This window comes from Ceratosolen solmsi, unplaced genomic scaffold (genome assembly GCF_000503995.2).
Source record: "Ceratosolen solmsi marchali unplaced genomic scaffold, CerSol_1.0 scaffold7, whole genome shotgun sequence".
NCBI lineage: Eukaryota > Metazoa > Arthropoda > Insecta > Hymenoptera > Agaonidae > Ceratosolen > Ceratosolen solmsi.
Window position 1 is genome coordinate 15236552 of NW_011948413.1, and position 18445 is coordinate 15254996.

The 18445-nt window shown below is 24.7% G+C and overlaps 1 protein-coding gene across 1 annotated transcript; it reads left to right on the forward strand.

The window, feature by feature from the left end:
• Window positions 1-11788: 11788 nt before the first annotated feature.
• LOC105367715 (uncharacterized) lies at window positions 11789-15335 on the forward strand. The gene is made up of 4 exons (XM_011506484.1): window positions 11789-11831; window positions 12921-13132; window positions 13591-13864; window positions 14894-15335. The coding sequence occupies exons 1-4, from the start codon at window positions 11798-11800 to the stop codon at window positions 15313-15315; spliced, it is 942 nt and encodes a 313-aa protein (XP_011504786.1). The 5' UTR covers window positions 11789-11797; the 3' UTR covers window positions 15316-15335.
• The last annotated feature ends 3110 nt before the right edge of the window (window positions 15336-18445 follow it).

The following is an 18445-nucleotide window of genomic DNA, read 5'->3' on the forward strand; positions in this document are numbered from 1 at the left end:
AGTGGTAGAAAGAAAAATAGGAAGAAGAATGTGAAGGAGAAACACTGTGTGATCGAGAATAACGAAAGTTACAGGAACTTTCGTATTTTGTAAATATATTCCATAAGTAAACAGGGGAGAGGTAGATGGTTCGTCAAGAGAAATATTTGTTTTTTTTTTTACGCATATACGTAGGTATGATGAATTAAACAATTATTATAGCAAGGCGTTCATAAAACTTCAATGAAACGTATGAGAAAAACACGTTTTCGCAAAAATAGTTTCAATTTACATTATAAATTCACATAGAAAGGAAATTATGTCAATTTTTTCTTTTCATTTTACTTGTGGGTTTATAACATACATGTGTAATGGTTTTCCATTCATATTTCTGGAGTTTAATTTATTTTTAATGATCATCACATGTCACTTTCTACTTTAAAAATAAAATTATAAATACTATATTATTTTCATTAATAATTTACATGAAAAAAAAAATGAGAATCAAAATTTTAAAAAATTATTGTATTTATAATTTTTAATTATAATTTTCTGTCTATTTGTGTATTTTTAAGCACAATTTACAATAATTTTCGAATGTAATACATAAAGTAAACTGAATAATATATGAAACATAAGTATTTGTGTAGCAAATAAATTAAACATTTTTATTTGAAATCAATTCACGTATTAATGTATATTACATAAAATTACATAAAAAAATTAATTGATTTTATATGAAAATATTGAAATGACATTTAATGACAGAATGTGATATGACATTTTTTTGTATTGTCTAAAAATAAAGTATTATCATTTAAACTGTCTGCAAAATTTTTTTACAAATCAAGCAATAAGACTCAAGAGCATAAAATGGAAAGACGCATTCATCTTAATAAAAATTAATAATAGCCGATTGTATTTGATTTTTATAAAATATTTTCAAAATTATACTTATGCCATTATTACGGAACCACTGCACTCACAAATGAATTTCGTTGACGAAAGTACGATATAGTTATAATGTAATTAATCTCCATTTAACGAAAGTAATATTGATGAGTTTCTATAATATATCATTTATTAAAACATCAAATATTTATTTACTATTATTATTCTTGATAAAATTTATATATATAAATAAAATTGTAGTATCAATTTTAGCTTGTCGAGTACTGTCTTGATAAGATAATATTCATTACTGTACAACACTCCAGATTATTATATAAAATATATGAAAATAGTTTACATTCCTCAGTTAAATGTAAAATAGTCCTATAATCATTATTTAATTGTTGTTCGTAACTCAAAAATTCTTCACCTATCAACTATATTAACATCATTTCTCCTACTTCTATAATTGACGATTATAATTTTATAGTTGAATATCAATTAACAAAATGTTTTCTCATAAATTGATATCTCATCCAACAATTTATATGAATTAAAATAATTGAACTCAATTATATATGCACTCATTATGATCGTCAATCGTTTATAAAATAATTCCTAATAATATTTGGCTATATTAATCATTAAACTTTGTATTGTTGTTTATTTTATTTTATTTTCTAAAATACTAAAAATTATTATGATCAATTTTTATTATCGAGCATTATTACATCAATAAGTTATATTATCAATTATCAGTATGTATTATCAATTAATATTATGATAATTTTTATGAGAGATGTACTTCCTGTAAGGTATTAAAAGTATTATAATGTATAAATAATTATTTCCATAACTAAGAAATTTAAAAATTTTATATTTTATTACTTTCCATTCAGAAATAGTAAATACTATTTTAAAATATTTTGAATTTTCCATAATAATTAAAAAAATTTCACTATACTTGTTGATTTAACTAATAAAATTTTAATGCACCATTAATCTTTAACTATGAAATATTATATACAGATAAGTATGTTTTTACTATTTTTACAAAGAATAATGTTTACTGATAGGAAAAATCCTCTGCCAACTTCTTTCTAAGCAATGAGACATTCAAGGGATATGCGCACGAGCTTTAAAAATTGCTTGGTACAATAAACTCACATATTCTTTCATAGTCTAAATAATTAAAATTTGTATATGTCAAGTTTTTGAGAAGATAAAGAATGAAATAATTATATGAAAATTTTACACAGCCGTTTTATTTCATAACTTACATTACGCATTTGAAAATTACAATTGAATGAAAATTATTTTATATAATCAATTTTTAATGTACGATAGTAAAAAGTATACATTAATAGGAGAAAATATAAATATTAACATTTTTCTAATTTTTCTAATACTTAAGAATAAGGATAAAAATATTTCATTAAAATTAAATTAATTTTTTCGAATATATTATTACAAAATAATCAGATTTTTGAGATTAACAATTTTATTGTTCATTGAAAGCAAAAATCTAAATAATTCCATGAAACCGGAAATCCAACTGAAAATCTTATTTGTAAAAAGTATTTTGTTGATGTAATACACAAATAATAATCTTTTAACCGATTACATTTAATGTGAAATTAATAAAATTAAAATCCAATTAAAATTCATTTTAATTCAATTCAAGTAAAGCTGAAGATTAAATTTACCAATACTTATTGTTTATCTCTATATAATACTTCAATGCTGAATAATTCTTTTAAATAATTAAAAATTTTAAATAAGTGAAATTGAAAATGTTGGAGATATTTATTTGTTCAAATATACTAACTGCCGCACAGATGGCATAATATGAGAATGAAAATCAAGATAAATTTTATAATGCCAGTTGCATAAAAAAAAAATCGGTTATCAAGAAACTTAATTTTTTGTTGAATAAATTTTTTTAATTAATCACTTCTAGGTTTATACATTCCATTTTTTTTTTTTAATAATAAAATAGCTTGATTCGTTACATCGACACAATGTATTTAAAACTTTAGTCAAAGCTTCGTTTGGATAATGATTCAAAGGGTCTAATAAAGAATACTTTTCAGGTCATTTCAAAATCCTCTTTCAAATGATTAAATTAAAATAATTGGATTTATATTTAATATGCAAATCAATTGTAGCATATAGTTTATACACAAGAAATTAACAATCAAATAAAATTACTTTAGAAATATGTATGGTAAATCTATTTTCAATTTAATGAACTATGTTCAAGAAAGCCAATATTATAAAAATGTTATTTTATATAATTATTTAGTTCATGTTACATATATATAAAATATAAAATATACTTTTCGTTACTTTACAATTGACTATTTCATTTATTTATACTACGTTTTAGTAAAGAATATAGAAAATTAGTTTTATAACTATTCAATCTAATTGGTTAAACAATTTTTTCTCATTTTTGAAAAACACAATGTGACGACTAATTAATTATAACATATAGTAAGGAAATATATTACATATTTTGTAATATATTTCAAAAAGAAATGAATGTAAATAAATTTAACAGTAGAGAAAGTATACTCGTTATAATAGGTTATTGAAAAGTAACGAAAAGATTAGAATTCTGCATTAATCTACCAGCGATATTTGTATAAAAATTAAAAACAATAGTTTCTCGTACGTCATAAGTATTAATAACTAAAAGTAATGATTTTAAAGAAGGATCGTTATCCTCAGAAATAGTCTTAAGTGTCAACCTTTAACCTTTAGTGCAGGCAAAAACGACACAAGTCTTGCCAAGTAAAAAGAAGAAAGGCGCCATCGAATAATTTAATATATCTTGCATGTTTAAGAGACATCGAAATGAGGAAAATATTTACTGTACTTCGTTCCATGTTTTATTTAAGTTAAATGATAAAAACTTTTATATTTATTTATTTATTTATCTTTTTTTTTTTCATAAAAGCTTTATTCATTGCCAAGTGTACGTAGTCCATGCCATTAAATTTGTGTCTATAGCTAAAGTATTTATTTTTAGTTATTGAAAATTATCATAAATAAAATAGAGTATTCTAATAATATTGAGTAATATTTTATCAAAAAAGCAACGTTAATAATCAATCAGAATGCATTGTTCGTGAATTTGTTTTAAAAATTTTAAAATGAATACAAATATACATAATAATTTATAATAATATCAGAGTACGGTTTAATTGATATAAAATAATTAAACTTAATTATAAAGTAATTTATTATTTATATTTAATATTATTCTTACTTTTTTATGTTTAAATATTAATTTTAATTATTTCATCGTTAGATTTTAATTGCTAATATAATCAGTACATATAAAAAAATTTATATATTTAAAAATTCTTAAATAAAAAATGATATAATTTATACAATATATTGTGTATCATAAGATTATTGATATTGTGGACGTTCTGACTAGTATGTGATAAGTAATTGATTAATATATGTAAACAAATAAACTTCAAATAATGGGCACTTTGAATTTAATGAGCCCACTATAATTAATAAAATTCAATGATGATAGTTAATTTTCGTAATAATATGGCATTACCGAGAATATGTGCAGCACCCAATTTTTATTTATAAAAATTAAAAATACAGGCAGTATCATCTATTGAAGATTTTTTCTCCATAAACAAAAAAATAAATAAAGCGACACCATAAAATCTAACTTATAGCAAGCATAGCCACTAGTATCATATGCATATTCTGTCGCACATTTTCAGATTCGAGAAAAATAAAGGATATTCTAAATTAATTCAAGATACCCAATGTTCATATTGTTTGGTAAATATATTATAGTATCTATTAATCTTCCCTCTAATTTTACTTAACTAACCTTATTATTGTATCTCATTCTCGCCTCACTTATTTATACTCTTGTATATGCACGAAATATAGAGAGTATATTACAATCTGTAAGTAACAACTATGATACTCCGAAAAAAAAAAAAAAAAAAAAAAAATGCAACTGTAAGCTAAAGCAGATTTTTAGTTTGTAATATGTTAAACATAACGAGAGTCTTAATGAACGAAGGACTAAATGCTGTCGAAAATCTATATGGTAATATCGATGCCAACGCTAATGAAGAAATCGAAAAAAATATTGTGCAATGACAGAAAAACTTTTTAATGTCAGTATTGCTGTTTATTATTTGTAACGATCAAAAGAAAATACAATAAAATGTATGGTAAGCATCGAACGAAATAAAAAAATTATTTGACTTATTCATTCGACAATAATACCCGCTTGTCATAAAAAGTCATAAGATAAGTAAAGGAAATAAAAAAATAATAATTGTAGCAAATTTATAATTGGTGAGTATTTTTTTCTTTATAATTTAATTTTTTAAATATATGTTTACATAAATAAGTTCTGAATATCAATGCTAAACAAGATATATTGCGAGTCAAAATGTTTTCATATTATAAATTATTTTAGTTATTTTTAATATATTTCGTACTAATTTAACTATAAATTTTTTTATTATAACCATCAAAGAATAATAGATATAGTAGAGTAATCGAAAATCTAATTTATCAATATTATAATCACAGAAAAAAATTTGAAAAAATGTCTTCATTGTACGTAACACTATTTCAACAATTAGTATAAATTTTAATAATTTTATATTTCTATTATATAATGCTTCAAATAATATATTAATTTAAGTAATAAGTATAATGACCATTGGTATGTATAATGATAAGTATCTATTGATTGTTATTACAGGTAAAGATTTAATATATAAATTAATTGAAAAAATCAAGTATCTAAAACTATATTTTATGTGAATATAGTTTATTGTATTACAATATGTTTCTAATTAGTGGATTAATTTGTTTAGAATTCAAATAGTTAATATTGGACTAAAAATTAGTTTTAAAAAAAAAATTTGTGTTTAACATAGCAATAGTTAATACTATTGGCGTTTATAAATCATTAAATATCCTCAAAATAAGTTACAATTTTAGTTAAAATATAATTTTATTTTGATTAAAGCTTATAATGACTGATGTTTACAAAAATCTAAACTAAACTCTAAATCTATACGCATTTTACCGTGCATCCAAAATATATTTTTCAGCGCTATTAAAAATTCAAAACTGTATTTAAATTTAATTTAATGTTGAATATTAAATGATAATATATTTATTAATGTGAATTAAATTGCATAATTTATGTAATTAAAATAAACCGCAAATATTATTTATGAAATGCGTATGAATATTGTTACAACTTTTGTTAATTTGAACAAGGGAATAAGGGATAATTGTATTTAAAGTTTCTGATGATACAATCAGAAATTTACATTAAAATGTTATATTTCATTTAACATTAATAATACTATTTATTAATACATATTATTCATTAGTTAATTTTATTAAGTGTTAGTATATATATATATATATATATATGCTATATAAGCATATTTTTATAGATATTTAAGAAAAAAATTTATTAATTTACATACTTATCAATATTATATTTCAAATCTTTTAGTTACTATTGAAAAAGCGTTAAATTGTCTAGTTAAATAGACTAGTCATTTTTCATTATTTCATTAAGATTATTTAAAATAATAATAATCATTTTAATAAAATAATTGATAATAATATTTAAAAAATAAAATAAAGCAAAAATTGTGCAAATAGAATTTTTATATATATCATCATATAATTAAGATGAATAAGATTTTCACATGGAATACTTTTTCAAATACTTGATCGCGTACAGCTTTTTTTTTGTAAAGTCAGATTGTATCCAAACCTTTTTGGTACTTTGGCCTCGTGTGTCCAGGATTTCCCAGAGGATATTTCTCCTTTCGTATACGTATAATTTTTATTTTTTAATCTGTCTTTTATTTTACTGATGTTACTATGCTGCATTTATTGTGATGGTAGACATTGAGCTTCGTGTGGTACTAAATAGAAAAAATAACAGGCAAAACGATAGAAAAAGCAAATTTTGTGTGATGAGAGTAAGCGGAAATGGTTGGAAAAATACTCATTTATCATAATTAAACGATGTGGACTGCCATAAGAAATTTACATATCATTATCGCTTTTTATATAATTTATAAAATATTACAGCATATGCCTAGTTTACAATTTTTTTATTTTTCGCTCTTTTATATATTTTTAAATACGCTTAACTTTAACAATTCTAACGGAAGTTACTAACAGAAAAAATTATAATTGTACATAATAATTATCTTATACGAAATTAAGTGAATTTATTTAAATACCTAATTAAGAAATACAGTATATGACAGAATAATTTTCTCGCGTAATAAATGTACAAATCAAAGACATTAAATGAAATAACAAAGACAGATTTATCAAAGGTGGAGAGTGTGATAACCGCAATAATAGATAATTAATAGACATACTATTTGATTGAAATTGACAAAATTGTAATAAAATGTAAAAAAAAAATAGTAATTCCTCATTGATAAAAATAAAAAATTACTATCCAATTACATTTTTCTGTATTATATAATGCGTATATAAATTAAAAAAACTGAATTATAATGTCAATAAATATTAAAGTATGGTATCACTAACTGCCAAGTAGGAAAAAAAAGGGTTTTTGAATGTTATATTTTAGCAGATAATTTTAAAGAAATAAATTAAAAATTTTATTAATAAATTTTTTTGTTTTTGAAAATATAAGATAAAATTAATTTAATAACTTTAGAATACTTTAATACACACACACACACACAAACACAAAAACACAAACACAAACACAAACACAAACACAAACACACACATATATATAGTTTTATTTTTATGGATAAAATGACAATGACAATTGATTCTTTATTTTATTTCTTATTCCATCCCATTATTGAATTGCTAATGATTTACTTCCTAAATGCAAAAATAATATAACGTTTTGATAATCTTAGATTAATACCATCTGTATTAGTAGAAATGAGATAATGTGATAGAGAATAGTGGAAGATCGTATTATATTTTTAGTTATGATAGAGCAATATTACATAGACAAGAAATTATTATTGAAAATGAAAACGATATATATATATATATATATATATATAATGTTAATTACACAAAATTGAACGTAAATATGTGTTTGTAAATGGAGATCATTAAATTTGATAAAGTAATGGACATTCTATGTAAATGTATTGGCGAAAACAGAAGTAGGCAATAGATGCATGTAGCGACCTATCAAGTATATCCTTTGCACTGGTGTTTGAAACTGTTCACTTAATTTACCTTCGTCTTTGAAAGCATTTGCAAACAGAGAGAAACGCAGAAGGTCCATCGCAACTTGAATAAACATTATTCCATGAAGTTACAAGCTGTCGATCGATTTCTCATTTGAAGGGCACAACTGCTTGGCTATTCTTAGGTAATTTATGGTAGTGGAAGGGGTGTTCCAACGCTGAGCTTGAGGTAGTTGTTAGACCATAGACAGAGCGATAATGATAAAGGAGCAAAGATTTTTTTCTACTGCTAAGAGTAAGTTCTTACGGGGCTGCTCGATAACAAAGGTTGAATTTATTACTTGCAGAATCACGAGATTGGGCGAGATATTTCAGTTGAATTGGAAATGAATCATTTGTTATGCTTGTGTGATTGGAATTGTTTTTGGTTAAAATTGAAATTGACCCATCTAATATATTACTTTTATTTTTGTACGATGCTAATTCTGTATAATGAAAATGATAAATATCAATTTGCTGCTTAATATTAAAGAAGTCAGTCGAGTAAAATGAGAAAATAAATATCATTATTTTAAATAAATTCTAAAAATTATATTATTAAATTAAGAGCATAATAAGATTTCTTGTATTATTAATTAATATACTTTATTTCGAAGGCTCATCTTACGTGCGCAACATATCGCATTAGATTATAAATCGAAATAATGTTGCTATAAGCGAACATAATCATAAACATTCGTAGTCAGATATTTCCCGTATAATTTCTGTAAAAAATATTCCGTAAAATGCTCCTCTAGTTATCGATACTTTTGAACGTGCATCTTTAATTTATCGTAGCGGAATCACGAGATTAAAATTATAGTCTCTATATGAAATCTATGGTAGTATGTACTACCAGTCTTTCATCCGTGTAAGTAGTCGCTGTTTCACTCTCCATAAAACTTATGTTTTAAAACAGCATTAAGTTATAAAAGAACGGTGCTTTGTATAATTTGGCCGTTCGTTCTTCCTGCCTCGACCAAAAATAATCTTACCCGACGTTCAAAAAATATAAGAAGCAAGTTCTTTTGAGAATATTGTGATTATTACTTATCACATAGATGTGCTATTGTGTGTTTCCCAATCAGAATATTGCAATATATTATCTAATAATGAATGCGCAGTCTATCGTAACTGAAAATGATCATGAAAAATTACATTATGCTTACTATTAAGATTGCTCATACGATTTTTCACGAACTTCCTGATAAGATAAATTAATTTCATAGTTATTACAATAAATTGTAATAAGAAAATTGTAATAAGAGAAAATTTGTTATTAAAAATAAAATCCCTCACTATATATATATATATATATATATATATATATATATATATAAAGTAGAATTATGACTTGAAATGGAAAATATTAACTAAACTATTGTGAAATTGTTGAACAATAGTCGATTAATATTAGGAATGTAAATCACTACCGTTCACTTATTGTCTTTTTCTGTTTTACTATTGTTTTAATTGAAATTGCATAGAATATTATAATATTTATCATTAAAAAATTTATATTCAAATATCTGAAGAATACACGGTAATATTCGATATATGTGAATGTCGCTCCCAATTACTGCAAAATAATATTAAGAAACTAGTCTTGAAACTGATTGAGAAAAGTGTTTGTCGAAGATTTGCTCAAATATGTAGTTTCGAACATTTATGAAGATGAATCTCTTCTTGCGGACGGTATTTTTTTTTCTCTCTCATCTACAGCTCGAATCCATTGGCGTAAATCTTTCAATCCAATATTTCTACAGTAGACCAAAAGACAGAACTTTTTTACGATTTTCTACCTAACGGTTAAAGCCATCAATTACTTATCGCCTATTGTACTGTCGAATATTATAAACATTGAATTTTTATCGTCAATATTTGTTATTATGAATAATTTAATAATATTAATTGTAGATGAAGTAACGAAGAATAGTATTAGGAACAATTTTTCTCGAGACAAACACGTACTTCCAAGCTTACCGGATCAAGTTAAAACCAAACTAATTTGCAGGGAGTAAGGAGATAAAAAAATTTTTATTTCTAAACCGTAAAGCGTATTTATAGCTGAATACCATCTTGAGTTGGTTCAATTTAAATCTAAATTAATTGCATTCTACCATTTAAATATAAAGACATTCTAACTAAGTAAACAATTCAAAATAAAAAGAAATAAAAATTCATTGTTAAATTTCTTATATAAGTGATTGCATTTTTAGTTTACAAAATGTTCGAAAATTTCACTTTATATATTTAAACAATAAATATATATTTAAAGATCAAATATAATATTAAAACTCATATAATAAATTAAATTTTTCTGTTGATTAAAATTTATATGTATAGAACTTTGTTGAAATTTACTTTCTATTCATTGAGTGTTGTAATTTTAATTTTTTTGACAAAATACCGAGGAGAAGAAATATAAAACAAAATTGACGACTCATAGCATATTTATCAATCAAATATATTTGTACATTTATTGAGAATTAAGTAGATTAAAAAGTTTTCCGGTTATTAAAAGTAAATTATGTTTCACAATTCATGAAGCAAATTATGTTTTACAATTTATTTTAAAAGGTCAATTTAATGTTCGAATTCATATTATTGTCTATCGAAGAATTTTTAATGATTCAATAACGAAACATTTTAATAAATAAATTTAGTGAATAGTTCATTAAATGAGTAGAATTGTTTGCTAATGTAAACTATGACTTTATGATAAAATTATACCATCTCAATAATAGTAAAATCTTACACGGTTCTGTGCATATAAGTGAATTCTAATTACAGAAGCTTCCATTCAAAGTAATATTGATAAAGCTGTAATTAATAGATTATTTTGACACTTGATAGAATTATCGCTTTTATTTATTATCGAATTAATATCGAGTAATCTTTTAATTCTTAAAAATTCATATTGTAACAAAATCTCACTATTACCCTATAAATATAAGAATATAAAATTATTTAAGAAAAATGACGAAGGTACGAGATTACTATATTAAGGCAACTGTATATCCATATTCCACTACTGTACATGCGGAAAAAAAGAACTGAGAATATTAATTTTCGTGATCCAAATTGCAAATTTGTAAATAATAAAAATCTTATTTAAATTTTTATCCAATTCTTTTATTTGATTTTTCAATTTTTATTCCTCTAATTTTCTGATTTAATTCATTGCTAAATTATTTCCAATCTACTTTAGTATTCTATATATAAGATATTTATAAGATATACATAATTCAAATGTCATAATATTGTCTTATAATAAGGATTTATAATCTGCTTTCATTCTAAAATAATAAATTTAAAAAGAAATCGATAAAATTATAATTATTTCGAGTCAACTATCTGTTTGTTTTTATATTTAATTCATGGATAATAAGAGAAGTTGATTATTTATTCGACATTTTGGCTGTATTTGCTTTGATTTTCTATAAAATGAATAATAATTCTATTTGCGATAAGGTAAAGGTGATTATTTGAATAGACTTCAGGCGATAGATATTTCATAGACTTTCAAACTTAAATAGGTTAGAATTCTTTCGAGAATACAAAAATTGTGGCGTATAATTTGAATAAAAGGTCTTTCAAGATTTCAAGTAACAAAAATAATAAGTATAAATATGTCACAGAACGAGAAACAATATGGGATGCACTTTGGGAAGTTGGATATGGATCGAATCGGTATAAACCTAAATAAGATGTTCATAGCCTCAATCATGCTAAATAAATAATGGACAGAATGTCTTTTGATAGCATAAATATTGAAGACTTGTATGTTAATATTTAAAATATTGCTTTTATCCTAAATTATTCTTATTGTGCAATTGTATATACGACGTCCTAATGACTTATATAATGTCATTAAGAAACAAGGAATTCTTAATAAAATCTAATTATGAAAAACTCTAATATTCAAATATCAAAATATTTTAAAACAATATAAATTATGTTGCATAAGATTTTCATTAATGAAGAGTTTGTAGAAGAAGGCAGTGCTGCTAAGCCATCCTGGGAATAATTAACGTTTCGTATATAACAAATAATATAGCATATTAAGTAAATAAAATTTATATTTATTATTATATTTAGATGGAAATTACACGATTTATTCTACGTAATCAAAAAGTAAGCCAACAGAAATAAACTTTATATATATATATATATATATATATATATACATATCCTATCTCGTGCATATATTTCCTTATCTATCTTTCCTTTCGGCTAGTGTATCTTGTTGCTCTTCTTATTACGTGCCATATATATCTGCTGATATCGCAATTAAAATCCATGCAATACGATAACTGAGCGGAAATTTTCAAAATGCCAAATCATACTAATCATTAAATAGCAATATTAAATAACAAAATGTCAATAATTAACATAAATTAATTAGTAATTAACATCAAAATTAATGACAATATTGAAATTGAATACAATCTGAAGCATCAAAGTTCAAAGAGGCTGTGCAATGCTGATTTCTAATAATTAAAAATAATGCAAAGCCTATGATATTTATTTATGTATTTTATGACAATATGCATAATTTTGTAATTTTTGTTCAATTGCTTTAAACATAATAGACTTTCAATATACTTATTCGATAAGAATTATATAACAATTACATTATTTTGAATTTAAGGATAAGTTTTGGTTCTGTTCTTAATTAATTGAAACGTGGAGAAAGAGTTAAAGGAAGCCATATCGGATTATTTTTAGTTTGGCTCTTGACGTCTTCTAGACCTTCTATTAACCTCTTGATATTTAAAGGTTACTTTGATGACTCAATTACGGGACCATTCGACGTGTACGTTTCGGATTCCGCGAAAAATGGTTTGCGCGATGGTCTGGATAAAGGAACGCAGATCCGATGCAAGAAGTCTGGCGACTTTTTTGAAAAGGATATAAAGCGGATCTTCATCGGGGAAGTATTGCCTGAACTCTGTATCCCAAAGAAAAAAAAGAAGAGAAAGTTAATAAAGGTGATACTGATGTTTGAATATTTCCTATATCTCCTTCCCTTATTTATCTCCTTTCTATTCGACATCCAATATTTAAAAAGTTTTATTACTAATACTTTCTATGTTAATAAATATCATCGATAAAAGTATTAATTTTGTTTAATTAATGTTTTATAAAATTTCATTAGTATAAAGCTATTAATATAAAGTTATTGTTTAAAAGTATATCATTTGCATGGATCGCGATAGAATGGTGTAGTGGGAAGATAATTAAAAAAAATAGCGTTAAAATTTTATTTAAATCTTCATTTAGATGCTCATTAGACACGATTGAAAATAAAATTCAGTGTATGGGGCCTTGCAAGTTTCGAAAGACTCGCTCTAATAAAGCTTGATTGTTTTAGCAATTTTCCTTTAGCAATTAACATTATTACTGATAAATCATGGAGATTAATAGAAGGAATTTTTGCACGCGGAAGTTGGGAATAATTAAGCCCACGGGCACGCCAAAGCTACACTCCACCCCCGGTGATTGGTATGGTTGCATTGGTAAGCAGCCGAGCGCGTTTAGTCCTCAGACGAAGACACCGCCCGAACCGATTGGAAAACCCGAAAAGGCACCGGCAAATTTCATGACCAATCCGAATCCTGTCGGGGGTCCGGGATATCTTAATATTTGCCTCAATCCGTATATGCCCATCTACGATGATTACGAGCCTTACGATCCCGTTTACAAGAAAAAAAAGAAAACAGGTCTGGTTATTATTGGGATAAAGCGGCGTTTGTTGTTTAATCGGTAGTTCTATAGGTTTGTTAATACATTTTTTTTTTTATTCAAATAGATGCTATAAAATGTTTTCAGCGAATTAATTTTAAATTTAATTACTTCGCGCAGATGCATGGATAATTGTTTGCTGTCGGAGAAAGGAAATTTAAAGTATTCTAAAGTTATAATAGATTTACATGCAAACGCGCGCGCGTTACGCACACACATTTAAGGCCATGCTATTTACAAAATATATCGACTTGAAATGTACATTAATTCTCAAAGCTATTCCAAGCATTTTAATCAATGAATAACAAATAATTTATAATGATTTTTAATCTGACAGAATAATTTATTTTATACATAAGGCATTTTTAATTTTTATAAAATTAAAATTTCTAATAACACATTGAAGATTGAGAACGTAAGCCTCTCGTAGATTATAGATTGTCGATAATATAATTTTAATATTTAATATACATTTTACAATAAATGATTATTTTGTTTATGCTGTCACTTCAATAATATGAATATTGACAATCTTATGCGATTTATAAGTAAAAAGAGTGACTTGATAACAAAGTGCTTAGGTGTTTTGGACTTTTATCTTGAAATATTATTATAGGAAACAAATTAATTACACGAGATATCTAATATACACATTAATGCTTTAAATATATATATTTTTTTTTTACAATAAACTTTTTATTAACATTATACTATTTTATAAAAAAAAAAAAAAAAAAAAAAAAAAAGGGAAAGTGCACTTTTTCACTTTATTAAATATAAGAAAAATGTATAAAATTTAATATTACACTAATCCCTTTCCTAAAGAATGCAATTTAATATAGAAATACGTCGACTGCGGTAAATTTATAATACGAAAATTATTTGGGATTTTACAATTTCTCGTGAGACAAAGAGTTTTATAAAGCATCCGTCAGTTGTTCGTAGATTTTTTTTCTTTAAGAAAACCCCTTCAGGCATATAGAATAAAATCACAAATACGTTATTAGACAAAAACATCCGGCCACGTTTATTCGTAAGCACATGTTCGCCCATCGTGTACTTCTGGGACAATCCATACACGCCAGTGACAATGCCATCAGCAGACAATCCAATCAGGACGCGTAATCGTAAATCACGAAAATCAAAAATTCTAAAGAAGCTTCATTCAACCCTCTTTAAACTGACGTTCCCTGGAGCTCCCAAGGGTAAAAACTCTGGCTGCTTCCAAAAATTTCCTACGCATATGAGCGAGCCGTATGAGAAGATACAGCGACGTACGTGGAAGATTAAGCCCCAACCTCCGCTCATGTCCAGTACACCACAATTCAGATCCAAGTTTAGCATTAGCATTATTGACCATGTCACGAACGTGGCATTGAACGCTAATAATTTCACGGTGTATAAAGAGCAAGTTTATCCCTTATACTGAGGTAACTGGATCATAATACATGACGTGTGAGTGTGTGTCCAGATATGTTTCTTAATTAATTTGGAAATTAATTCATCATTAATTTGGAAATTATTTTTGTTTTCTTATTTTGCGCGCAGTTAGTCAAACGAGGATGAAGATGGAGTTGAAATAAAGCCAAGAACCTCGACTCGAAAGTAGTTCAGGAGGAGGAAATTTTAATTTTTTGAGATAAAAAATATATGTTAGATCTCGGTGACTGACAAATATAAATGAAGTGTCGAACGGCATAAAAAGTTGTTTTATTTATATTCAAAGTACAAGTATAGTTTATTTTACGACTTTCTGAACTTTCAACTCGTTTATAATTTCATGAGAAGTAACTTAAATTTCTAAAACATTTACTTTTTGTCTAGTAAGAAAAAACTAAAAATACCTAAAAGTCTTTGGGTTAACTAACTCAAATAAATAAAAATCCTTGTACCTATTATACATATATATTAAAATATATAATAAATAGCACCGTATAGCAGAAATGATATATATTCTTAATTCAAAGTATTAAGAAATTATATAATAGATTATATATATATATATATATATATATATATATACATTAATATTGAATTTCATATTACATCATAAATTTCATTCATATGGACATTTTAAATATATATACTTAGATTAAAAAGTATATATATATATATACATATATATATATATATAAATATATATTAATTAATATTAATTAGCCGATAGAAATACATAAAATTCATATTGAGAGAAATTCATGTTCATTACATTAACATTTTAATGTTTTCATTTTCTTTTTTCGTTTTTTCTTTTTTACACTTTGTTATGTCATCTAATCTTTTTTTTATCTACTAATCCTATTAATTTACATATTATATTATACACTTCGAGGATTTCATAATTATAATTTTATTTAAAAATCATATGGAAATATTTCCATTAATTAATTGGCGTTTTGAAGTACGTATTAATTTTCTAAATATTTCAATTTCCTGCTTATTTGTAGTGTAACGATTTTACAAAGCATATAAGGAGAATTATCATTGATTGTAATTTTGTAATAAGAGTTTTGAAATATTCGTGAATTATAATTTTAGAGTAAAGCAAAATAGACTTTAAACAAAAAATAGATGCAATAACAATTCGTTCTACAGTTCCTTTTAAATATTCCAACCAACTATTAGTGCAAATACTCGCAACGTATTATTATATTGAAAAAAATTATTAATTAAAAAAAATTGACAAACAATATGTGCTTTATAAACTTGATGATGAATTTCGTTAAAATTGAGAAATTATTAGAAAGAAGTTTAGAGTTTGTTAATGATGTAAGTGCTTCAATAACGCGAACATTGACGAGTTGAGAGTTCCCTGATAGTAGTATTGTGGGTTCTCTAATGAAATTCTAACGTAAATTCCATTTAGATTTTAGTAGTACAGATATATTTTGTGATAGAATTCTCTCGTTAATATCGAAGTATAAATTCATTAGGTACTTTATTACACAAAATACATATAATATTTCGTTACAATTTACTTGAAAATCAATAATAATCAATAATAATCATGACACTTCTGATAAAATTTCTGCATTATCTACTTTATGCTTAAGTCCACATTAAAAATATTTAGTAATATAATTCTGAAAATATTATTTATTTAATAATTGTTTTGGGATAAATTTTGTGAATATGAAATATATGAAATATATAATTATATGAAATGCTTCTAGAAATCAAAACACTGTTATTAGTTATTAGTTATAAATATATTAACCGATATATAATTATCAATCAAATTTGTATACTTTTTTTATCATATATATTACAGTTTTTACGACATAAATTTTAACGTAGGTCTACGACAAAGATAAATGATATTCTATACGCGCTCATTATAATGATAGATTTGTAAATGAGACGGAAGATACATATCTAAGAAAACGAAGATTTTTCACCGAACTCTCGTACGATAAATTTCATAAATTCTATTTCGGAGTCGTAGATGCGGATTTACCTTGCATAAAAAGGAGACGAAAACGCTTATACAAAAATGTATGAATATCACTTCTTATGCTTATGCACCATTTCAGAATTTATTTCCAAGCAGTGATAAAGTATTACTCCCTTTCATGTCATTGTGCCAGTATTAAACATTTCGAGTGTTTCGATCGCGCTTCGCCAACGTCCGATCCGTCTCGTCGTGCAGAGCTTTGAAGAATCCATAAACGGGAGATAGATAAGTAGAGAGACCGATAGAAGGATTGATAGATTTGGGTCGCAAATTATATATTTCCTGCAATTCTGCACGATACTATTAATAAGGAATGTAACGAATGTTTTAAATGGATAATGGTTTGATGTATTTATAATTTCTAAACTAACAACAATCAGTGTAATATAACATTATTGATTCAATAAACTTCTAAGCATATAGAACTAGTATAAATGAACAATTTATTCGATGAATAATGCAATTAAGCTTACAAAATTTTGTAATTCTGATTTTATGTTATATTTTATGATAAAAACGTATATTAAATTTTTGTCACATTGAATAAAAATTTGTTTTTCTCCAATAAATGAAATTACATAAAATTAATGTATCGTTGAAAAAATAATAAAAATGAAAGGCTATATATATACACATATAATATCGTTGTATACACAAATAATCAAATAAAAATTAACTGCCTTTAATACTTTGAACACTTGAAATGAATATATACTTTTTATTACCGAGTAATACCCTAAATGGTATAAATGATTGAAGATTACCATACGAAATCTTCGGACCTCTATTTAATCAATGAGATTTCACCTTAGATCAATTTGAATATGAATTCAAATGATATATCCTAAATGTGAGATTGGACTAAACCAGTGAGTAAGAACTTTTCAAACTAGGTTAATTAATGTCATCTAGTATATTCAAATTGATTTTCTTCAAAACGTAGAAGACGGTATTGCAAATGATACTTTGGGACAAAATGATTCCTACTTTAAATGCGAATGCATACGAGATTAATTCACTAAGCAAGAATTAAAACGTTAAAAAAAATTTTTTAAATTAAGTAAATAAATCCAGAATCACTTACATATAGTATAATATAAAATTT

Coding starts and splice junctions, on each gene's coding strand:
- LOC105367715 (XM_011506484.1), top strand. CDS start 11,798: ATGCACTTTGGGAAGTTGGATATGGATCGAATCG. Junction 11,832..12,920: donor GTTGGATATGGATCGAATCG/GTATAAACCTAA, acceptor TGATATTTAAAG/GTTACTTTGATGACTCAATT. Junction 13,133..13,590: donor AGAAGAGAAAGTTAATAAAG/GTGATACTGATG, acceptor TGCACGCGGAAG/TTGGGAATAATTAAGCCCAC.